This window comes from Lissotriton vulgaris, chromosome 11 (assembly GCF_964263255.1).
Source record: "Lissotriton vulgaris chromosome 11, aLisVul1.2, whole genome shotgun sequence".
NCBI classification, from domain to species: domain Eukaryota; kingdom Metazoa; phylum Chordata; class Amphibia; order Caudata; family Salamandridae; genus Lissotriton; species Lissotriton vulgaris.
In genome coordinates, this window is record NC_141699.1 from 170,121,472 (window position 1) to 170,147,252 (window position 25,781).

Here is a 25,781-nt window from a genome sequence, read left to right on the forward strand (position 1 = left end):
TTAAAGGCTGGGAAGATTCCTTGATAATTAAGGCTAAGTATTTTCCTCAGCAGAAAGGGGGAAAAAGACACTGATTTAATTTCATTAAGTCTTTCATCCAGCTGTATTGCATTACCATAGAGACGTGATTCTCCTCTGCTTGATCCAAATCTTCATCAAGCAGTATTGATTTGTCTAGGTTCAATTGAAATGCTATACTCCTGCAGTATTGTCACGGCTGCTCTTTGCATCTGTAGGATATCCCTTCTCTCAAGGTCTCTTATTTTGGTCATTAGGGGATGCACAACGATGGAAAATAGGAGTGGGGAAAAGGGGGCAGCCAGGTCTCGTCCTCTTGGATAGTTGGAAGGTTTCTGACCATACCCAATTAATAATTGCTCTGGCAGTAAGGTCTTTGTATTTGGACTCTACCCAAATTCTTATGTTTGGCCCCAAGTCATTAAATGCAACACTCGGCCAAGAAAGTTCAAGTCCACTTTGTCAATGCTTTTTCACTTTCTAACATGAGTATTGCCAAAAGTGTTTTTATTTTATGACCTTTCTCAATCACATGAAGAACCTGTCTTATGTGGACAAACATTTATACAAAAGGTTAGAAGTCTGACTGATCTAGGGTAGATCAAATAGGGCATGTGGGGGGGGGGGATTAAGTCTGTGTTTAGCACGGAAATAGGCCTATATAAGGTACATGAGTCCTTTGGTTGCCTAGACATATGAAACAGTGTGATGAAGAGCTCATATTTAATAACATACACCTAAACAAGGAAATCCTCCCAGGAAAGGCTGACAGCAAAAGCAAATTTAATGTCTAAATAAAATGGAAGCTAAGGAGAATTTCTTCAGTTTCCTCCTATTAGTGGAAATCCACTGACTGTGCCAGGAAATTTGGAGAGGCACAGATGGTGGTGAGATCCTGCTTGCGAGTGGATACTCTCAAAGAGGGACCTAACAACATTTCAATATGACAGCATCGTTTTGTGCTAGGCTTTCTTTCAGACTGCAGAAATGTTGACAGAGAATGCAGGGTGGCAGGAATAAAGTAGTAATAGATCTAAGCATGAGATTTTCCAAGGTTTAATATATATAACAAGGAGATTATGAAGAAGTAATATGGAGTAAGTCCTATATATAAATGAAAGTGCAACAAAATGATATCATCTGCTCTAAAGAAGACAAATTATTTCTGTATGTTTGTTTAAAAGGTAAACAAATCAGGCAGGCCCCTAGATTTGCAAACAAATCACATTTATAGCAAATACATTTAATTTTAAAATTGCACAGATACGGATGTGAACCATGATGTGAGCTTCCAGAAAACTTTAACAGCCTCTAAACAAAAGAATCCAAAAAGGAAACCCAGTTTTAGACAGGGGCAGGGTGACATAGGCTCAGTTGTGGTGCAGTTTACATAAAATGCTATATGCACCTAAAAATATCCCTTCAACTGTATTAAGTAGCAAGTGGGAGAATTGAACTTTCCGAAGAATCCTCTTTATGGGGTGAGAGCGAAAGATTTTGAAAACTTTCTTTTTGAGGCCATCTTCAAGGGTATATTTGTCCTTCGTTGTTTTGTTATCTATCAATATCTTGAACAAAATATTGGCTTCAAGAGATGGAATATAAAATATATAAAAAAACAAACTTTACTGAATTGGTTTCCTTTAAAAGATGATATGGAATAATACTGTATTAAGATTTGTTATGGAAACGTTGGATTTCCTGCTGGACTTTTCCAACTAACGATGTTTCATTGATTTCTTAAATTCAAATTTACATTGCGATTGATGGTATATATATTCAATACAAATGACTTAAAGCACTATTAGAAAGAACAATAAAATCTCTGTGTGATGAAATTGTAGCTCTTACTAACCTGCAGAAGCTTAACTGCAAAAATTGAAACTTTTACTTGATTACTGCAGATATGATGCAACTTTAACAATAAAATTCAAGATACCAAGTTTCATCAATTACCTTTTGTTTCTATTCCTGATTCATTATGGACATCCACCTATATGTTAGGATGTAGAATTAAGCAGCATTTAATTTGCTCATTATTCAACAGAAAAAAAAAATAATATATATATATATATATATATATATATATATATATATGAATAGAGAGGGGCCTATTTTGCATGAAGAAGCTTAAATTATTTGATTCAGATTGAGGTTAGGCCTGAAAGCTTCTTGAATACATCATAGGTGATATGTTTTGCAAGCAGGTGAATGTTTCTGTGTTTTAGTTGGGACAAAATTATCATGTTAGATGCAGACTGGGAAACTCCATCATATGCCTACCCTTCAATTAGATTTATTCCAAATGATATGGAGGATTATGCTTTGGAAATTAAAAAAGTGGGTTTTTAAATATTTAACAATGACCCTGAATTCATGTTAAAGATACCGGAAAGGTATGGAAGATACCAACTACAGATGACAGGATTACAGAAAACTGTTACATTTCTAGATATGAAATACTCATGCTTTCATGCACATCAGAACATTGTTTATGATAATATTTGAGGCAGCTTTAATAATTGTTACAAGGAATATTTTTTTCTTTCTTTCCATGTATGTCTCATATGCTTCCCCACATTTTGCCATCAATACAATGTTAATATATGACTGATTATACCTGCAATTTATTCCAGTTTTGATATTTTTATATACAATTTTAAATGTACTGTTTTGCATATTCTGGATAGTCTCAATATCAAAAGCAAACTCTGTGGATGAGGAATAAATGAGCGTAAAAATGTGCTGATAACAAGTAGCTGGAAGAGGTGGTCTGCACTACTACAGCTAGCTTACAATGTGCTTAATGGCCAATCAAAGGGTTCAACCATGTTCAAATTAAAAGGAGGTTACTCTGAGCAAAAACGGAGTATGATTTTAAAAGAACTCTTGTCCATTGTGCCAGATCATACCTTGGAAGATAGTTTATCACCTTGACTGCCTCTGGTTCTTTGTACTCCCATGTGGTTGGATCCACCGGCAACTGACCAGACCATTGAGCCTTCTCATCACCATGCAGATCCCCTTGACGGCCCACCAGTATGTACTCTGCCACAGCCAAGGTGCCTCAGTGATCTGCCGGGACCGCTCCGCCGGGACCATTCTTTCGAGCCGGGTGACACTGGCAACTTCTCAGGCATTCCCCACTCGCTCCGTCCTGATGATGATCCCATAACCTTTGTTGGGGATCGAAACGTCGTCGACACCCACATCTTGACTCCTGACTACAATATAATATTAAGCGGAGTATAAGATGTTTTTTGTGTTATTGTGACTAATTGTTTACTTTTATCACTAAGTCACTGTTCACCTTATGCCTGAGGTAAGTAAATCAGCTGATTTCCAGTTACCCCGTCACGTTCTGCTCACTTCATGTTTTTCGTATTAATTGTGCTTTTACTCTTGTTAATAATTTGTACTATATTTTGCATTGTACCTATCTAGTCCCAATTCTGATTACAGCATTGCGGCTGTACTTTTGTATTCGCTCTTTCAAGGGACCATTGTTTCTAATAACTCACTACTACCCTTGGTCCCTTTTGGACCTTAAGGTTCCCCTTGTTCTTTGTTAATCAAATAAAACTATGGCTAAAAGACATCCAGTTGGCACCAAGTAATTCAGCGAGATTTAAAAACTAAAAATCCAAATCTTAATCAATACATAATTCACTTACTTAAGCAAGCTTTTCAAACGTGGACAGTATTGTGGGCTCACTCCTCATGGGATGATGTTGAAGAGCCACAATTAAAACTAGCCCTAAGCAAGGCATTAAGTAGAGCTGATTCAACCTCTGATGGACAGAATGCCATTTCACAGGTTTTGAACAAGACTCATTTTGGATTGGATAATTCCATCCTCTGACATTTAAAAAGCCACAATGAAAATGCATGCCGGCTACTAATGCTAGTAACATTTTGGATAAGGTTTAAGGCTATACATGGACTGCTAAAAATAGACACTGACACTATTGTTTGTTTAAAATAAATTGGTAATGTAACTACCTGTGTCCGAAAATATTTTGGTCAGCCAAATAGAAAGGCACTTCCATAAAATGACCATGGCCATGATCCTATCAGCGGCACCCCCCAATATAGCCTATCCTAGTGCCTTATGCATCAGACTCTGTATTAACAAATAGATACTCCCCAGTCCCCAAAAGGTTAACACCACACTACCCGGCTGGCAAGAGGCCAACGAGAGACCACATGTATTCCTCCTAGCCTAGCTTTGTTTACAGCTGGGAGCACCTTCAGAGTCTTACTTACAAGTACCTAGCAGGTTTTGCTGCGGTTTATATTTGGGAAAAAGTATCAAAGCTCCAATAAAAGTGACAGTTGCAGCTCAGTCCAAGCCCTCTAGAATACTGCAATAACCTATGTATGGAGGCAAGGGTAAGCAACACATTCTTATCATCTAGGAATTTAATCACAAATCTCATCTTTCTCCTTATCCCTTCACTGTTCAAGCTGTTGCTAGAGACAATGATACTGCCTGTGTGCAGACTGTATCTTTAGAGCATGGGTATTCACAAACATCTGCCCAGGGGCCACAAAGTACGGTCTTTGGTGTGTCCAGCAGAGTGGTGGTAGGTGTCTGGGTTGGTCAGGGACTGTGTAAGGAGGTCTAAAAAATATTAAATATACGGGCAAGCATTTATTAGCAGGTTGGGAGAGAAGCAGGCTCGGCTGAACTTGGCGACTCTCATGCTGCCTTATCATTAGGGGGGCTTTGAGGTCCCCAATTTTGAACAGCACTACTTCTGTGCGCAGGCACATTTTGCTGTGCACTGGCTACATCCACCTCCGTACATGGCACACTTGGCGGTGGAGGATGGGTTTATGGCGCCAGTCCCCCCCCCAAGGGGTACTTATTTACACAAGTTAAGGAACGGGGCAGAGACCCATCCACGGTGGATTGTACTGTGACGGCCTGGAAATGGATAGCACATCAGATGAGGACGTCCCTTATGTACTCCCCTAGACTGCCGTTGCTACGCAGCCCATTACTGCAGGTCACATGTGAGGGTTTGGGTAGCAAAATGTTGCGCGCGCTGCACTATACTTCCTGGGGCGACCTGTACACAGGAGGCCAATTTCGTACCGCTGAGCAATTATTCGGAGAACACTCTCCAACCAGCATGGACATGTTTTTGTATACTCGACTTAGACAGAATATCAGAGCGGTTACCCAGGCATGCCCAGCGGAACCCGACATATTTATACCACTACACACGCTATTGCAGGTGGATGCACCCATACACGTTATTTCCATACTGTATAAACAAGTTAGAGATGTTCCAATGGGGGCCCCGTTGCGTGCGAGGGCAGAATGAGACAAGGATTTAGAGGTGGCATTGACCGATGACCAATGAGAGCGGAGCTGTCTGCAAGTGGAGGCGATCACTGGCAACAGTTGTTTGTGTTTAATCCATTACAAATTTCTCCATCACCTGTATCACACCCCAGCTAAACTTCACCGCTTCCGATTAAGGGAACATGATAGATGCGATAGATGTGGCAGGGAAGGAGCAAACTTTATACACTTGGCGTGGCAGTGCCCCAGGGTGGAAGTGTATTGGAAAGAGGTAATTGAGGGGATGTCCGAGATGTTGGGGGTGCAGATTGCGACTTCTCCACTCGTTGGCCTCCTGTGACTGTCGTACAAGATACAGACTGTACACAAGAAATTCCTTGCAATGGGGCTACTGATAGCCAAAAGGAGGGTGGCATGTAGGTGGGGACGAGGGAGAGCCCCCAAATTTAAGGACTGTATTAAAGACTTGGCTATCTGGCAGGAGCACTTGCATAGTTCTACGGAACAGCTCCCCCTCAAATCTCGCCCCAAAGACATCTGAGGACCCTTGGTGTCATATCTCCTTGCACAGCACGCGAGCAATGAAGTCACACATAGGAATGGGAAGGAAGGGGGGATAGTAGGGATCCCTGAGCCGGGAGTGGATGTCTGAAATGATTATGCTGAGAGAACATAGGAAGAGGGGGCGGAAGTGCAATCTAAGTGGGGGCAATGTTGGCAGTATCTAAGAGGTGGGGATGGGCCATGCACATTCCTTTTGTAGACATGAAGGTGGGTCTTGCTTTTGAGTAGGTAGACTAGATGGAAAGTCCAGGAGCACATGAAGCTCCGAAATGTGTGACATTTTGTCCAATTAAACTTTCTGTACGGGGGGCGGGGGGGGGGGGGGGGGGGAAAGGAGAGGACAGGGTGGAGGGTATTTTGGTTGTATGTTTGGAGAGGAACTTTGCTTTGATTGCTGATGAACAACTTTATAATGCTACGCAATCTAACGTATCAGATATGTATTTCATGTGCAATGTTTCAATAAAGCTTTTGGAAACAAAAAAACTAAACAAAAAAAAGCATTTATTAGCAGGGTAATAAAGGCTTCCTTATTAAACTTTTAAAAAAAAATATTAGTGCACAACAACTAAACAGTAGCTTGTGCTGCTGGTCACCAGAGGGGCTGCATGTAAAGGTCAAGAGGGCTGCAAGCCACCCCCGGGCTGTAATGAGTATCACTGCTTTAGAGGATGCACTATGAGGGTTGCACAATATAAATATTAGAGCTATGAAAATAAATAGTGATTGAATACATGTACATAGGCCTGAAATTCTGTGACAGTATCTGAACATCTAGCTCCATGTCTGTGGCCTGTGTAGCCATTCATATAACGGTTGAACCAACAAGGTTTTACTTAAATTAGACATCTTCATGAGCTCTTTATCGCAACTAAATTCCCCAAAATAAGGAATGGTTAATTTCTGCCAAGACATCTACTTTGCACAGATAATCTCACTCTATTTTCAAGCATTTAAACCACTTCGCACAAGTTGGTTCCATCATGTTCAACATAGCAAAACTACTGAATGATTGTTCGGTACAAAAAGGTAATGTTTCTTATGACAATTTTCCTGACAAAAGACACTTCTCCCAATACCTTTGGTTCTAAAAACAAGAGGTATGTATGTTAGGTTGGCAACATTACTAGGGACAGCACTGCCCTTCTCTACAATGAATCATGAGATGGATCAAGGTGATTTTCATGATCTCCAAATACATTCTCCTATTTATTATGCATCTATTGGTTTTATTTCACAAGTAAGCTTAGTAGTGTGACATATTGACAGGCTCTATACAGAGTGCTTATAATACCAGGTAGGCATTGGGGAACACAAAAATGCCTGTTTTTGAAAACAAATCCCAATTTTCTCTTCTGTTGCCAGATAGTATTTATGTATAGGATTCATGGTAAATTTATCACCCCTACTGGTCCAAAGACACTTACATGTCCTGAAATTAACTAGACGGTTCTTGTGTTCCGCAATGCAAGCATTTTAGACAATGTATGACAGGGTTCCTTTTATGTTGGTCCAGTTCAGAGATACCAGACTAAATTCATTTTTTACTTCTTAAAGAAATTGTATTTTTCCAATAATTAAGAACATTTACAGAGCGTCAACGAACAGATAGCTATTACATGAAATGTGACAATTTCTAGCATAACTATTAGGTATAAGCTTAAGGATTGTAAGTGCTCATTTTCATAGTATATTATTCTAAAATAACAGCAAATCTGGTTACACATTGAAAGAAAAACATCCAATCAGTAACCCGGACAAACCATACCACATAAACTCTTAAAGCACAAACTGTAGCCCAACGACTCAGAATGTGCGAGTTGTCAATGTAAACCATTTGCTTAAGGCTATCATAGGAAGTGCTTTGGCTATCTTGGAGAGAAAAGTCTGCCTCTACGAAAATATATATAGCAGAATGTACTCACTTGAAAGAAACAATGTCATATGTTCAAGAGTGCGGAGCAGCAGCAAGCAAATTTACCCTATTCCCGTCAAATGCTGTAGAAGACATCTTGTATTCTAAAGCAGCAGTTACATATGGCTAAACATACATTGTCTGGTGCAAGTAGTTTATACAGTTTACTGAGTTTACTTCAACAATTACTGTGCAGTTTAGTATCCTTTACAGAAGGCTGATGGAGAAAATATAGAAATGACTTCCATTAAATAGTTTCCCTGCAGCATGACAAGCAGAGCTACCTGCCTGCCAAGGAGTGCACTCAAATTCCTTCAAGGTGTAAGAAAAGGAGCGAAGATCTCAAGCACACCCAGGTACTGGGCGTAGAATTGCTGAAAGTTGTGCAAAGTGAAGCCTGAGACACTTTAAGGCATAAGTAACATGTTTCTCTTTTGTAGCATACTGCTACAATATATCGCAATATACAAATAGCTGGAAAGTTCAACAGGTGGATTTTGGTCAGCAATGTTGAACTGTTTCTTTACATAAGCTGTCAGAAAGGCTCACACCTTCGAAAAAGGAATAGCTTAATGCGACTTCACTGGGTTTACTTAGACAATGGTTTAAGCGGTGTGTTCTTCACACAGCTAGCCCAGGATGGCCACGCGTTCCTGTGAGCTAGAGTATTGAAAGCGGATGGATTCTTTTGCTAAGAATTGCACACTTATTTGCCTCTTTTGCCTCGGCCTCTCCTAGACGACAGCTTTCCTGGTCCCCCTGATGGGGGCGAGCTAGTAGACGAGGCCACTTCGATGTTGATCTGTCCTTCTTGGATTTCCTGCCTCGTATCTGCTGGCATCCGGTTAATCTTCTGCTGAGTCTCCAGGTAAAACATTACATCACGCAGCTGTTCCTGCATTTCTGTTATTTGCATGTCCTTCTGCTCACTCATTTCCTTCCGCTCGCTTTCCTCTTCCTTTAACTTGTTTTGCAAAACAGTTTGATTTGCTCGCAAACATTTGTTCATCTCTTGCTCTTCTTTGAGCTCTGTGGATAGCTTTGAAATCTTAGAATTCAGTTGGGTACACCTTTTGGAAGACAGAAAAAGGAATTTGTTAATATTTTTAAAAACATACTTTTCAGGATTTAATTATTGTTAACAGCACAATAGGTTTTGGGAAGCTGTATTTAGACATTCCTCCTTAACTAAAGAATTTTGCATACAGTAACCATCTTTTTACACTTTTAGAATGTCCACATCCCATTCTTTTTCCCTAATCATCTCCGAGCATCCACCTATAATCTCCACATGCAAATTTGGGATAAGAATGGTAGAAGGTGGGGAAATAAAAAGAAAGGGAGGGGAAAACGTAAAATATTTCTGTACTACATAGGTCTTTAAAATTTAATGAGTTACACCAGCACAACATACTCCAACAAGACTTGACAATAGGTTAACATATCTCCCTGCCCTCCCAGCCTCAAAGTTCTGGTGCCTATGCCTGCACCCCCCATATGCGCCCTTGTTACCTTTGATCCTCACTTAAGAAACTTCCATTTATCCTACCACAACGTTTTTTTAGGTATGCCCTCTCAAGAGAGATTTTGGCAGCTGTTTTCAAGATGTGCATTGCCCCACCTCTTATGCATCTCTTATCGAGAGCCCGCTGCTGTCCTAGTCTGTCAGGCTAATGGACAGAGGAACCATCATTTCCTCTACTCCCTACTGATTAGGATACCATCCATACCATTCAAGATGATTCTGATTGAGTGGTTGAATGTTAAAACTATCCGCTCCATTTTCACTGAGGGCCTCCTTGATGGCTCCCTGACTGAAGCTGCACATAGCTTTTCTGCTCCAATTTTGCCAGCACTGTATTGTTTCTAAAATGACCTATCTGTTAAAGGAGTTAAGATCCCTTCAATGACAGCCATAAAGCCATTTCCCAATTAACTCCACTCTGAATTATCGCTATAGGGGCCTGGTGTACTGGATAAGGGCAGGGCTCTCGATAATTCAATCCCTGTTGCCCTATCGTCTCCAACCCTCCAACTGAACTCCCTTTCCTCAAGGTACGGTATGAGCACCAGAATGGATGAAGGTCCATTAGACAATGCCTGTTTAAATTTCTTACGTTGGAACATTGCGGGCCTAGCCTCCAAAATCTCAATTGATGAATGGCAATAATTTATTGCTAAGTTTGATATAGTTTTCTTGCAGGAAAGTTAGGGGGTAAATGAAATAGCATTCAATGGATTTGTGTGCTTTACTTTGCCTGCGATCCCATCCTCATCTGGTAGAGCAAAGGGGGGTGTGACCGCCTGGTTTAAAGTTAATATTGGTTGCTTAGTTTTGCCCATCCAATACGAGCGGGGGTGGGGCAGGCCTCTGCCTTAGCTGGAAAGACACCCATAAGATGCATTTGATACATTTCTATAATAACAACTTCTCGAGTAAGGGTGATTGCCACTTTCAGGGTCTTTTTGTTGTGATCGATATGCTTGTAGAGAAAGAGGCACGGGCGGAATGCCCCCTTAGGTTGATGGAGGCAGGGGACTTCAATGCTGAACTCTGGCACCCTCAGTCTATATCTCAAACTACCTTCGACCCACTTGCCCGAGACATTGATTGTAATGTGATGGACTCGAGGGGCGGTCCATTTCTCTCTCCTGGCGGAACGGGGCCTGGTTAACAAGGTCCCTAACTTTTCTGATTATCATATTCCAACCTTCACAGGGCGGGGTGCTGGGGGCACGATTGACTACATTTTTACCTCCGGGAGCATGTCCCAATTGTTAACAACTGTGAGGTTTTTATCCAGACCTATAGTGATTATAACCCTATTTCTGTCAAGATACAGTTGAGACTTGTGCAACCTAAGATAAAGCCTTTACCTCCTAAAGACTTATCTATCAAGTTTGCAGGGCGGTTAGGCGCACCGCGAACCTGAAGAGCATTATGTCCCAAGTTGTACACAATAGTACTGGTCTGGTGAACAGCTGCTATTGTGTACCTCTCAACCCGGCCTTCATCCTAACTGACTTTTCTAACCTTTTAGCAAAGATAGAAGTGCTGCTTTCCAGACCCAACATTCAGCCGCGCCGCCATGATAAATCATGGTTCGCTAAAGCATGCAGAGCAGCCAATGATAGTTTACGCAGGGCCCTAAAGCAAATCCCCAGAGATCAGTGTGCAATCAGGGAAAGCAGAAAGTTATACCAGTAAGCCATCAAAAGAAGGAAGTCGGTAATGGAGGAGGAGAAATGGGAATTTATTGTGGGAGCCTGCCATTCTTAAAGACCCACAAACATCTTGGAAAGTTGTGCGGTCGGTTTTATCACCTGTATTACCAACAGACAAAGTAACAGCCCATACGTTGGCAGAGGCATGGTGGCGCACTTAACGGGGCGGTATTCTACTGACTGTAAGGCTGATGATGCCTCAGTGCAGTTGCCTTGCAATGTGCTCAAAACCTTTCACCAATGAGGAGGAGGTTCTCAAAGCAACCATACACAGTAGATGCGTGGCGGCTCCGGATGGAATTACTCTGGACTTATTCAGTAAAGACCCAATGTTCTGGACCCCGGTCCTTACTTTCAGTTTTTAACTCTACCTGTAGCGAGGGGGTACTCGGGTCGTGGCGGTCATCTATAATTGTCCCTGTTTAAAAAAAGGAAACATGCATGTCGTCAAATGCTATTGCCTGATATCTCTTCTGGATTCCTCAGTCAAAATCATTGGGAGAGTTATATTGGATCGCTTACTGGATTGGATTAATATTAATAGCATACTTGACCAAGCCTGTACAGGTTCAGAAAGGGTCTCGGGACAATTGAGCAGTATCATAATCTTTATCTCATTGTGGCAAAATACAAATACACCAAGGTGGTCTCCACCCATTTGGCGTTCATGGACCGGTGCAGCGCATTTGATTACATGTCCCGTTCAAAGCTGTGGGTCATCTTAGAGAGCATGGAAGTTGACGTGGGGCTGGTTACATTTTTAAGGCACCTCCACCATGACCTTTCAGCCTCAGTCAGGTATGGAAGCGCTAGAGAATGCACAGTTATTCAGCATTACGCATGGGTGCGCCAAGGTTGCATTCTTGCCCTAATCCTTTTTCTTCTCTATACAAACAACTTGGAGAAGACACTGGTTTCTGTTGGGGCGGCTGCTTTATGCTGACAACGTCGTTCTCTTGGCAAGGACTTCCAACGGCCTAAAAAACTTATTGTGTGTTACGTTAGCTTTATGAATGACATGGGCTTGGCGCCAAACTTCAAGAAAACATTCACTGTGATATGTGGCCCAAAAAAACAACAAAACCTGTACTTTAAATATAGGGGGCAATCCCCTTAAGAGGGTCAGCTCCTTCCCCTATTTAGGCCTGGATTTTGATGAAGGCAGCTTGTAGCATATGTGCATTAAAAATAGAATAACCCGATTCACTAAAGCTGTAGGCACTACCTTCTCGCTTGCCATGTCTATTGGTAAAAAGCCCATCGCTCCCCTCTTAGAGATAGACAATCGCAAATCCTTGGCAATTTTAACATACGGAATGGGTATCTGGGACTGCAGGGATGTACATGCAATGCAGATAGAGGGGAATAGATTCTGCCACCTGTTATCAGGCATCCCTCCCTCATCTACGCATTATTCCGTTGATCTGGAGCTAGGCCATGAGTATATCCAGGACACCAGAAGTGCTGCCCCCCTGGCCCTCTGGTGCTCAATTTGGTCACACAAACAAGCAGACTTTAATTAGGCTGTTAACCCCTTCCGTGCGGCCGCGATTTTTCCCGTGTGCGGCCGCCGGCCGAACACGGGCGGGCCATGACGAACCCCAGCCGTCATCAGCACACGAGCACTGTAGTGCATGACGGCTGGGGTTCGTCACCAGCATGGAAGGGGTTAATAGAGATTGTTTAAGCTGTGCCTGTGGTTTGTCCATTCCTTGGCTCTAATAAATCAAAACTTGTTTTTCGGCACTTGGCGGTGCCGCATTGTTTGAGCACCCGGATGCAATTGCAAAAAAGAATAGAAAGTGGGTTCGGGACAGTTTTGTTAAGCTAATTCAAATCTCTAGGGAACTATTGGAAATGGCCAAACCCTAAGTTAATTGTCTTGATCAAGCAACCCTGTCAATTGCCCCCTATCTATTATATATGACCAATGTTTACAAAAGAAATTTGTTGACAAAATTTAGGCTGGGTTCTTTCTGTTGGGTGATATGTTTTCCTTTAGGTCAATATTCTTTTAACACTGTTGCCACTTGTCCATGTGATGAGAAATAGAGTCAAACTATTTTACAAATTTGTCTCTTTCTGTCAATTTTTTCATCCGTATACAAGGAAGTTTTTATTACCGTTACAGCGCAGACTAAAATTTCCTAAGTGCAAGGCAGCTCTCTTCTGCCTTAAGCAACTTAGCGATTGTAACGTTTGTTTTGCAGATGCGAACTTTCAGAAGTGCACCTTAGCGAAGAGAAGGAGTATGCGGTTTTGATGTACAAAGCACTGTAGTGATTTTTAGTAATTAGTGTTTCTGATATGTTTTTTAAATGTGAAATGTTGACGTGAATTTTTAATAAATTGCCACCCCGTAGTAGCTTCCTGGAATCGGAACAGGATTTTTTTGCACAGTCACTTTATCGTATATTAACATGAGGAGTTCATACATTAAAAAATATGGTAGTTCCTAATTCTCTCGACATGGACTTTCGCAGGTCTTGTTCTATTTTTAATACGTGGTTGTCCATTTTTTAAATATGTGTGTCTGTAATGATTTCTGTTTGTTTTTTCTTTAACTGTTGTGTAACTTTTATGATCTATCCTTGGAAGATCGCATAAAGATTACTAGACATGACAGCCATAATGTTGACATTCACTTATTTTTTCCCGGTTTTGGGACTTCTGTATTCCTCTTTGCTATGCCATAGTTTTAACACTCCATTTATTTATTTATTTTATTTTTTTAAATTTGTATGGCGCACAGCTACCCAAAAAGGGTTTCCCGGCGCCGATGACAGATCAGAACAAGTAGGAGAAAATTGATAAGTGAAAGGATTTATTTGTGGAAGAGCCAGGTCTTCAGGTTCTTTCTAAATCTGGCATAGTTATCTTCCTTGCGGATGTGAAGCGGGAGCTTGTTCCAAAGAGCAGGCCCTAGTACCGAGAATGATCTCCCTCCCATTCTCGCTAGTTTGAATCTCGGGGTTGCGAAAAGTGCCGAGGTCTGGGAGCGCAGTTCTCTACCAGGAAGGTAAGGGGTTGCAAGAGATAGTAGATACTTTGGTGTGGTGCCAGATTTAATCTTGAACATATAGCTCAGGGCTTTGAACCTTATGCGGTTTTCCAACCTGAGCCAATGAAGGTCAATTAGATGTTTGGACACACTAGATTTTTTAGGGATATTGCAAAGCAGTCTTGCGGCCGCATTTTGGGCAAGTTGCAGTCGTTTGGTGACGGCTTGGTTTGAGCCCAGGTAAAGGATGTTGCCGTAGTCAAGCCGAGATGTTATGAGTGCATTGACTACGGTCTTCTGGGTGGCAAGGGGCATTCCCTCAAGTGTCTATACATAATATCATATTTTAGATGCCGTTCAATTAATCTGAAATATGCAGAATAATTACAACTAGGCCAATGTCTTGCTTCATTTGTATTGCACAAAGGACATCAAAATGGTGAAGAGTTGATGCCTTGAATTAATCTCAGCCCCTGGCAATTACTCTTGGAGACAATAAATTCAATTTTTGTTGCCCACTCGATCACCTCAGACAGAAACCAGACATATGCAAATAACCCTTCGTTCTGCTCTTGTCTTCCATTTTCATTATTGCATTTTTTTTTCTAGATCTAGCTTTCCTCAAAATCAAATTTGTAACAGCCCAGGGCAAAAACATTCACCTAGTACCTTTCCCCTTCAGCATTATAAGCTTAATTTCCAACCCATCTACAAAACTTCAGATACCCACTTTCTTTCCACAGCTTGCTTTTCCTTCACCAGGTTATTAAGCTTTTGTTCCAGACTGTCGCACTTCTCAATTGTTTCCTTAAACTTGGTCTTCATATTGTTAATCTACAAAAAAGAACATTAAATTATCATATTTTTCAAACTTGACCTCAAATGATGTGCTGCAGTAACAGTGAATGCTTAAATGCAGTTATTAGAGAATGTGAAAATGTTTTACCGCTGTGCTCCATGTGATGTTCGGATTACCAGAGTGTTCCCAAATGGCTAGGTCCTTTGGCCAATGTACCCTCGCTGAAAGGTATCAGCAGGTAAAACAGAATTATTGTATTCCTTCTACTCTTAGTTTATGAAAATACATGCTCGTCAAGATTTAGCGCACTGCTTTTTTTTTAGCATTAAAGCATTTTATTGGTTTTCTGTGTTCAACATACGCTCACTTGCAGATGAGGGATGAGACCTCAATGTCTAGGTAATTTTTCTGGGGTCATTTGTTTCTGTGTGGGTCTATGTAACATCGTTATCCAATGTGGTTGACAGGAATATATTAAGCACCATGAGACATCTCAGGCATATAAGCTTTATAAACACTAAAGCCATGTAAAAAAGAGCCATCCATAACGCACCAAAAGCCACCTCCTCTCGGTTCTAGTGCTAGTGAAACCTTTTACATCCCCAGAATGTTCTAACATTCATATTACTGCTCCCTAAGGTCTGTTGATCTGTCTTTCCACCCCAGAGTAGTTGTGGCCTTTCCAGCTACATACAACACCTCTGCCATCTTCTAGAGACCAGGGGAAAGGTTTGTCAGTTGGGCTAGCACAGAATGGTCTAAGCAGAAAGTCTGGGGTTGTAGGTCCCACACATTGTGTTTGCAGTGTCCAGGACGCCTCTCAATATGTGCTTTGTTCTGGCCATTACCAGAGAAGATGAAGTAGTGTTCCCCCACACATAAGGATCTGTCATGTGTCAATCAAAGGCATGCAGTTTGGCAGGTGTGTGTTACCAGTACGTAATAGTTTGTTTTTTTTGACAACCAATTTTATTGAGTTTTGGATGGAACAACAAACGGAACCATTCAGAGCCACATTGTACATTTTCCGAATAGGGAGAAAACACATCACAGTGACAGCAAGATTGCATAAAGAAATCAATAATCACTTATCCACATGAATCCGAAGAGAGGATCACGCCATCTCAATCATCGAGTACCGCGACCCATTTACCCCACATGCGGCAACATTTCTCAGGGCACCCCCTGGCTACATATAAAGGCCGCTCCTGCGCAGCGCACCAATCCACCATGCCAGTGTCCTAGATTGGGAGAAACAGTGTTCATCCAATACACGGCAATGTCCCTCTTGGCGACCACCAATGCCGTGTTGAAGAAGAGCTTCTCAGCCTGGTGCCGTCCAATCCATCGGTGACGCCCAGCAGAACATGGATGGGATCAAGAGGGACCTCCCAACCTAGGACCCCCGTCAGCTCTTCGTTAAAGATTCCCAATATCTCTGAATCACAGCACACAACCAAACCAGTCATAGTTTTTATTGTTGCCTCTCACCCAAGGTGTCCAGCACCTCCAAGTCATATTTTTCTATAGCCACTTGTCATCTTCTCGCGTAAAGAGCCATTGTCCAGGGGAGGTCAATGCTAGACTAACCAGGGGCCTAATTGTGTGACATGTTGCCCAGTTTCAGACTTGGTAATAGAGGATTTCTAGAAGCCCAAACACATTTTTTATACATTCAAAGGATGTGTGCCGGCTTCATCAATCTGTCTACTGCTCTCCAATAGCCCATGTCCCTCCAGACAGCGAAGACTCCTGTCTCGTGAGCTGTCTTGTGAGCTTGAGTGAAATCCAGATTGTTCCATATCGGTGTGAAGGGAAAAGGGAATGCAGTCAACCTTTCTCTCATGGCCACTCTATCCCAGATTGCCAAGTTTGTCCTTGGTACCAGTAGAGAGTATAGTCAGTCCCCAGGGTCAGACCCTCTTTTCTAGCCAATGTGCCTTCCATATTTTGATGCCAGTGACATGTGTGGTTCATAAAGAACCAATATCTCTTAGTTTCAGGGTGCTTCCAGTTCACCAGGAACCTGACCTTTAACTGTCTGAAAGTATTGTTTTACATAGGAGAGGCCTAGTCACGCTGACCCAAGGGTGTTTTATGCATTACATGTCTGTCAAATCTCTTATCTTAGTGGAGAAGTGTGGCTCAATGCTTAGAGCGGCAGACCTTGATGCAGAATGCTGGCCAGGGACCAGGGTTCAATTCCCGCCTCGGCGGGTTCGGGCTTAAATTCCTCTGACCGGATATTCTCGCCTCAGTGCCGATTCTAAGCATGGGTCCCACGCTGCAACTCTGGGCAATAGCTTGCTTAGTCTCCACAAAGGCCCCCTGATACACAAGGGATGCCTGGTTTCACCATGGGATGCCCAGGAGTGGACACCCCACAAGGAAAAGCCAGGAGGGGTTCCCTTGTGGTAGGAGTACAAGCGCCGGGATGCCTCCGGGTCACTGTTCGCGCTATACAAATACGCCACATTATCTCCAGGCCTAGCTATTTACCGGGGCCGGATGTGGACAATTTTGTTGCTGGGGGATGATTTTGCAGCTATGCTGCAAAATCGGCCTCGGTAACAAAACACCTCCCCAGGGGCCCAAAACCAGCCCCTAACCTGGTGGCCCACTGGAGAAATGACTGGTGCCAACTACGGCCAGTCATACCCTGAGCAAGATGTATTTCGCCTTATTGTGGTCTAGCAGTTTAACCTGTGCTCTCGCACCTAGATGTTTTTGCCAGACTTTTATGGAGCACATCCTTTTGTGACTTACCTCCAGCTCTTTCAACTATGCGTCTAGTACATCACACTTTTCTATTCAACTCCTCAATACCAACTCATGAATTTATAGGTTACGTGAAAACAGTGTTCATATAACTGATTCATAGGTAACAGGAACTGGATGAAGCTTGCCTAGCAAAGTATACACAAATATCAAACAGACCATTTCCAGGTTGACCATCTCCCAGATATCAGCCTTCATCACAAAACGAAGTCTACTGTCAGATTTACTAAACATATTCAGACTCAGAAAAGCCTATAATCGATATTAACCCCAATTTTTAACAACTTTGAGAATACTATCAAGACAAAATGCATGGCAGCTGTACTTTTTGTCCTTTCATTAGCATTTGACATGGTTGACCATCAAGCACTAGCCGAAAGATTTTATGAAACATGCACCCAGAGATTTTTCCTAAAAAGGATTAAATCTTAATTTAAGGAGAGCTCCAAAATTATCTGTTTTCCTCCTTTTAAATCCACACAATACACCAAGCAAATAACCATCCATCAGGGCACTGAAATCACACCCATACTTTTCAATATTTAGCAAGCCCCTTTTCCTAACAGCAAGATAGAATTTAATCTACCTACTACAACTACGGCAACAATACTCAAATCATCTTAAATGCAGGGCAACCTTTGAAGTCAACAGTTGCAAATTCTGAGGTCTAAATGCTGTACAATGCATGCTGCTGAATCACCTGAAACATAGGTCTTCAAAAACTGAAATACTTATGCGTTGATCTTGGCAGAATTAAAATCCTATATCCACTTAGCCACTTGAAATAAGACAGGGACTGACTGCATCAAGTTTAGTGAAACATTTTTACATGGTTATGGACTGAAAGCTCTCACTTCAGTCAGAATTCAACAAGGTGAGATGAGATTCCGTTTATATGATGAGAATACCTCATCTTTGTCTCCTGTACCCAGACTTTTCACACATGATAGAGGCATCTCTGTCCCTAGTGATATCATCCTGGACTACGTAAATTGGCTGTACATCAGATGCACTAGAAAGCTAATCAGCATGCTACAAAGATTCAAGAATGCAGCAGCCAGACATGTCCATAATCTAAACAGAGAGCACCACATTACCCGGCTCTCAAAACTTTTTACTGCCTGGATACCAATGGCAAGAAGAATATCCTTTAGAGCATTGGGCATTGCACATTGGTCAATCCGTGGGATAGGTCCAACCATCTTCCACTCCAAACTTAAGTCAAATAACCAAAGGAGAAACCCCAGTTCAGGAATGGCTCCACATCTCATGATTCTTAACCTTCTCCTTTTTCAAAATACCCTATTGAGGGAAATTATTTTCGCTATCGGCATACAGACTATGGAATATACTGCCAAAGAGAGTAAGGAAAATCGAGAACCATCAATAATTCATAAGTGATATAAAGACATGACTTTTCGCAAAAGCATGACACAACTGGCTCCCAAGCTATGTCTGTTACCGGTTTGAATATGCTGATTGCGATTCCATCCTCACTTTCTTTTAAATTATAACCACTAACATGAGGTGCATGTTAATACTTCTGCAACAAGTTCATAATTTTAGGTCCCACACGAAACCAAAACCTGCACAGTGATCGATATTACATGAACAAAATGCTTCTTCGGTCCGTGCACTACTCACTTTTACTCAATTCAAACCCCCTCCTGCTGCTCTGAACTCTCCCCCAAAAAGAAAAAATTCTAGACCCTTCCCTCTTCAATCCCTCCATTATTCATTTTCAATCCAGAAAACAAAATAACATGTCCGCCACTCAAATTAATTTAATATTTTGCTATACTACCTCACCCATTACTCAACCCAAACCCCCTCCTACAGCTATAAACTCCCCCAAAAATATGTCTATATCTTTCCCTCTTCCTTCTCAATCCAAATAACTAACATTTCCACCTCCAATTACTTTCATATTCCACTATACTAATTCACCAGTAATCCTTTATGGATTCCGGAGTAGAGTGCTACTTGCCGCAAAAGCATTTCAACACCTCATAAGGTGTAGCAAGCGCTATATAAATGCAATCCTTTTTCCCTCTTCTATATCTAGATCTAGCTTTCCGTATCCGTGGGATTCTAGCAGGAGACAGTTCAGCCGAGCTAAAAAACATAGAGAGAACATAAATCACTCATAGGTCCTGGGCCAATGCCGATGAGAATCTTATGCACAATACATAGCGCTTTTAAACGCACTCTTTGTTCAAGGGGTAGCCAATGCAGGCGATGGAGGAGGTTGGAGACATGAAAGTATTTGGGGAGGGCATAAATAGCCCGTGCCGCAGCGTTCTGCACACGTTGTGGTCTATTGATCGCAGACTTATTGGAGCCCAAGAGTAACATATTACAGTAGTCCAATCGGGCCAGTATAGATACTTGAATAATCAACTGCCGTGTTTGAGAATCGAAAAAACCAAGTATAGGTTTTAGGCCTCGTAACAGGCCAAAACATTTCCCAGCCACCGATTTGGCCTGCATCTCCAAATTGAGTTCTTTGTCCAACATACTGCCCAGGTTCTTCACCACCGGTTTAGGTACGGGGGTATTCCAGGAGCGGGAGGCCACCATTCATCCCCCCAAAGATGGAAGTCCTTGACCACCAAAAGGATCTCAGATTTGCCCAAATTCACTTGGCCTTAACTGTTGCAGACATGAGGTGTGTGCTTATTCCATACTCCACATGTCTATCGAGAAGGGTCGCGGATCCTATAACCCCACCTTTCCCCAATAGTGCCCTAATGTGACCACCCCCTTGCCTGCAATCAGCCTCCGTTTCACTGACGTGCATCCCTGTGTGACCCAAAACAAGCCCATAAACTGTAAAACAAAAAACACAGAAATGCAAAGTCAATTGGTGAGTGTTCATGATGTTTTCAGCCATGAGCTTTCCTTCTCCTAGAGTTATATCTAGTCAGGCAACCACAGGCATGGCTCAGGTCCTGGTTATCCCCACTAGCACCAGATAAACCCCAGTGGCAACTGCTGGTTTTACCACTCCAAGTATAGGCAAAGCACTCTCTTTCACAGGAGGAATATCTCTGGCTAAAATGGTGTTTGTGAAGCGCTGCCTGTATGTTTTACAAAATGTGATGAACCCATTCTCAAATGCTACGTTCACTCAGCTGGACACAACAATTACGTATGGTCATTCTGGCATATCTTGTTAAAAAATAAAAGTCAAAGGGTGTGTTTTAATGCATTTTAATGCATTGTGCACTTTAACTTTTATGAACCCAGATCAATGCTCTTAGCTATCCTTTACTTTGCTAAGTCTTAACAGTATCTTTCAGGATGGCATAACGGACACCTTTTGAGTTCATTTTAAGACTCATCTTGAGAGTTTGTTTATCTGGCAACTGTCTTAGCACTGAAATTCAACATTTTGTATCACTTTTGCTCCTTAATGAATGTAATATAGCTCTAAATCACTCAAATGTGGCTAAGTATGCTAATAAACTGTATATTGCAGAGCTGCATATTTTATTGATATTTGTATAGGTTTTTATTGTGCACTATTATGGTTCTTTGAACCAAAATAAAAGTTGAATAGATGGACTTTGATGTTCAACAATCCATCACAGATGCTTTTGGTCGCACTGACCAACTGTGATGAATGTTTACCCCCTTAGTTGTGCTAGTAAAACATGTTAGTCATGTTGTCTGTGCATATCAGGACTGTATTGGTTTGAATGAGTGGGTGGCTAGCCTGGATAGCTAGCAGGATGGCCCACAGCTCCAGGTGATTAATGTGAAGAGTTTGCTGGACATGGGTCCATTGACCTACCTTGAGCAGTGAGGTGATTGAGATGCGCTCCCCAACCTGTAAGTGATGATCTGGGATGATGATCTCTTGCGGAAATGGGTCCAGGAAGCAGCCCCTGCAACAGGTTGCTTGTATTCACCACTGCATAGAGCCATGTGTGTGGCCCCCAAACCAACACTAGATCTTCTAGGTGAACCTCCGCTTGAGACCACTCTGCAGCTAAGCACTCCTGTAACAGTCGTATGTGGAGCCTGGCATGAAGAACTATAGCTATGCAAGACGCCATCATGCCTTGTAGGCGCATCCCAGTTCTGACTGTTACTTGCTGATCTGGCTGACAAAGAGGCAGCAAGTTTTGGAAGGATTGTACTCTGGCTGGACTGGGATATGCTTTTCCCACACATGCATCTAGGATGGCCCGAAGGAAGGCTTTACCTTAAGGAGGATTTGGTCAGAATGATGGTGAAATCCAAACTGTGATGGTGTGAATTGTGGCCTGGGGGTGCTCTAGACAGAGTTTCTACATGGCACTCATGATAGCCTTTAGACTAGGTATGGGAACACGTGGATGTCACTACTCCTGAGATGAGCGGACACAACGGCCAGACATTTGGTGAAGATTCTATGTGCAGGGGTAACCCCAACTGGGAGCACTTTGAATTGATAATGGTGTCCACTCACCAAAAATCTCAGATATCCCGATGTACTGGGTGGATTGTATGTGGAAGTAGGCATCCTTCAAATCCAGAGCATCAATGAAGTTGGCTTTCTGCATGAGTGGTATGACCTCCTGCAGAATCACCAAGTGGAAGTGCTCCAACAGAGTGGATTTGTTGAGAGACCTAAGATAGAGGATAGGCCTGAGGGAGCTGTCCTTCTTTGTGATAAGAAAGTAGAGGAAGTATACACCCTTTCCACAGTGTTGAGGCAGAATGAATTATATGGACCCTCTTGTCCAGGAGGGCCTTTACCTGGTCTTGGGGATAATCTGTGTTGGCGAGGGTGGTTTGGGGGTGTTTACAGGGGTTCAAGACAATAGCCCTTCTGTATGATATCTAGAACCCAACGGTATGAGGTGATTTATGAAAAGCGAGGCAGAAACCCCTGCAATCTTCCCCTGACATGAGTTGTGTGATGGAGGGGGTGGGGAAGCAGAGAGAGTTGAAGGACGTCACTGCTTTGAAGGGGCAGTGCCTTTTGGAGCTGCACCCTTAGCTCTACATATGCCATTGTTACCCTGGAATACACCCCTGTTATAACCCTGCGAGGGAGATTGCTGCAGTGGCCTAGGGAATGTGGAAGAAAATGCTGGTGCAGGGGTCTTAGATGTGCTGCGAAACTGTGAGCACTGAATGATTCCTTGAATGGGTAGTGTTTGGAGGTCCCTCATTGCATAGGCCAGGTCTGAGTCTTTATTTTCTTGAACATCTCATCGACAAAGAGATGCCGAACATCTGAAGACACATTCTGTAGGTTTTTCTGGACCCGGCTTAAAACTGGAAACCCGCAGCCAGGCATGGCACTGAAAAATAATGCTGGAATTAATGCAGTGAGAGGCTCTATATGCAGCGTCAAAAGCATAGTTAATGTTGGAGATAACCTTCACCTCTGCCACTAATTGCTGCCCTTTCTCGCAGTACTGTTCAGGGAGATACTCCACCCAGTCTATTTGCTCACCTTGCACATGGTCTAATCTGGCGAGAAAATCGATGGGATTGGAAATTTGCAAATGATTAGCAGACTGTGCCGCCATCTTCTTGCCCAGAGTGTCCATCTTCGTACTCTCCCGATCAGGAGGCAGTGCCTCACATGTGCCCTATTTGTTAACCCGCTTTCTGGCAGTCATGGGGCAGCTGGCTAAGAATGTATGGATGGTCACTAGGAGAGGCTTTATTCTTCCTATCTACCTTAGGCGTAATAACTCTCACCTTGCTGGGCTCTTTGAAAATTGTCATGGCAGGTTTGAAGATCTCTTTGAGCATCAGGAGTTACTAGAAGGAACGCAGGGATGAGACATGGCTTCCACAAGGAAATCATCCTCTTTTTGCTGCACATAAAGCTTAACATTATGGAACGTGGCAGTCCTATGTAGAACCTCATCATATGCAGTGACAACAGAAGTGAAAGGCTTAGCAGGGTATACAGGTCAGGGTCTTTCTGCAGGGAGCTCAAGATCATAATTGTCCCAAGCGCCCGGGCCATGTGGGTCATGAGTGGGGTCATATGAGCCATAAGGGAGCCCAGGAAAATCCCCGACCTCAGAGCATATACTTTATAAAAGCCGGCGCTCCACCCTTCCCTGCTGTGCATGCCTACTCTCTTTAATGTTAGGCTTGTGTATAATTTTAATGCAATTAATGCTGATTTAAAGCGTTCCGATACCTGTGGGTAAAGTTTGCCATATATAAAAGTGCAAACGAATAAATGAATAGAAAAGTCTACCTGTAGCATGTCCATTCTTATTCTGTGATGCCACATGCCTTTGGGTCCCTGTAATGATTAACTGCACCCGGCTGTGGGAAACCTCCATGGCAGGAACAACGTGTTGCGGGGAAGACGCGGGGAATGTAGCCATTGTCTTGTGGCTGCACCGCATGGTAACAGTGCGGGGGCAGGAAGGCAGGCAGTTGGTAGGGCTGTGCCATGGCAGTGTAGTTCTCTGTGCATGCTGGGCATGGGGGTTGCTGTTGACTGACGGGAAGCGGTGAGGAGGTGCAGGTTTGGTATGCCTGCTTCCTGATCTTGGGCAGGCGGCTGTTTAAAACTAGTCAACAAAGGCAGGTGACTCAGCGGCGTGCACCCCCACCCCCATATCTGGCGCATACATGGCAAAACGAAGTACAGTGCTTGGGCTATAATTCCTTAATTAGTCATAAATCCCAAAGCAGAAGGGTAATAACGACCACGATCCACAAATGAAGGCCTCCAAAATAATCCAAATGAGCTCTTATTTTGTGAACTCGCTCTAGGGGCGCTATGCGAATGGCCCCGAATATCAGTTGCTAAATTATGGGACTGGCAGCGCCATGACCGGCTCTTACAGGGACTCTGGCAGCATGCACTCCAGCTTGTTTGGCTATAACTACAATAGCATTGGCCTCACAGTCAACCGGCAAGCCTCTTCCAACCACTTCGGGGTGTTGGGAGACAGCTCCTGTGGCTTCGCCTCAGCCAACCTGGTCGCCCAGGAGGGCAGGTTCAGGCTGGCGCCCAGCTGCTACCTGTCCTCGCCTGAGCCCTTGCCCTGCTCCAACAGCAAGCAGCCGCCCTCCTCCTCCGCGTCCCCTTCGTCCCAGCAGGAGACCCCCTGCAGCTCCAGCCACTTCACGGAACTCAAGGAGACTAGCACCTCCTCGGAGGCGGAGGACACCCCCGGATCAGTAGGGTGTCGGCAGAGCCCCCCCAGCAACCCCTCGGCCGCCTACCGGGACGGACAAGCGCTGCAGATCTTCCCCTGGATGCAGAAGCTTCACATCAGCCACAGTACTGCTCTTTCATTTCTTGTAACTGTGAAGAAAATGTACTGTTTTCCTCCCTGTGCCCCGATGAATTCGGCCAGTTGTGGAGCAGCCCCACATGTATCCCCGGGTGAGCACTGGAAAATGCTTTATATTAAAAAAATGATTAATATCATAAAATGATTGTCATACCAGGCGCCACCAGCGCTAAAGCTGGCCCTGTTAATCAGACTTGTTAAATACTGCATCCCGCTGTCGATATTTAAGGGGTACGATAAATACCTCTCTCTTTCCCTTTCCACTTTGAAACGGGGCCTATGAAGCGTTTCAATGCTCTTGAGAACCGTAGGTGTCTATTTGTGCATAATTCCTTCCGCCTTTGAGGCTAAAGGCGCGAGTCACCTTCAGTGAAGTAAATGTACAGGAGGTTCTATCACCTCTTGTATGATTTACAGTGTAAGAACCTCACATCGGAAAAACGTGGGTCTGCAGCAATAAACCAATAGGAAGCTAAATCTGCCTGTTTATGCACTGCTATGTGTGCATATTGCAGGAAATGGGTTTGGATAAACAGGCAATGTGGCTCAGCCCCTTATTCGTCCACCGAGAAAGAAAATGAATCCAGTTTAATTTAGTAATAGCAATACCTGTGCTTTGAAGCTGCACATGTGTTCTAGGGGGTGCTATTATTGGTCCTTACCACTTAAAAAAGGCCAAATTTGACTTGTCCGAGGGGTGGTGCCTGCACTGTGCGCACTTGGGTGGTCAAGCCACAGATGTTACCAGCCAGCCTTGAGATTTTCCAGCAGCCAGGAGCACACAATGGGCAACATGCCAGAGCTGGAACCCGGAGATTACAGACTACGACTAAAGCCACCATGGCATGATACAGACAGTGTCACTGCCAGCCATCACACAGGGAGAAAGAAACTCG

General features: G+C 43.1%; 1 protein-coding gene and 1 pseudogene across 1 annotated transcript in view; one reads left to right on the top strand and one right to left on the bottom strand.

Moving 5' to 3' along the window:
* Positions 1–6,383: 6,383 nt before the first annotated feature.
* BRAP (BRCA1 associated protein) overlaps positions 6,384–25,781 on the bottom strand; it is a 281,450-nt gene continuing 262,052 nt past the window's right edge. Inside the window, exons 11-12 of the mRNA XM_086943057.1 lie at positions 14,768–14,871; positions 6,384–8,881 (exon numbers count right to left, since the gene is read on the bottom strand). Coding sequence (XP_086799183.1) covers positions 8,518–8,881; positions 14,768–14,871 — 468 coding nt within the window. The 3' untranslated portion in view covers positions 6,384–8,517. The remainder of the gene's footprint in view (positions 8,882–14,767; positions 14,872–25,781) is intronic.
* On the top strand, positions 24,329–25,030 carry LOC147679475 (homeobox protein Hox-B5a pseudogene; annotated as a pseudogene).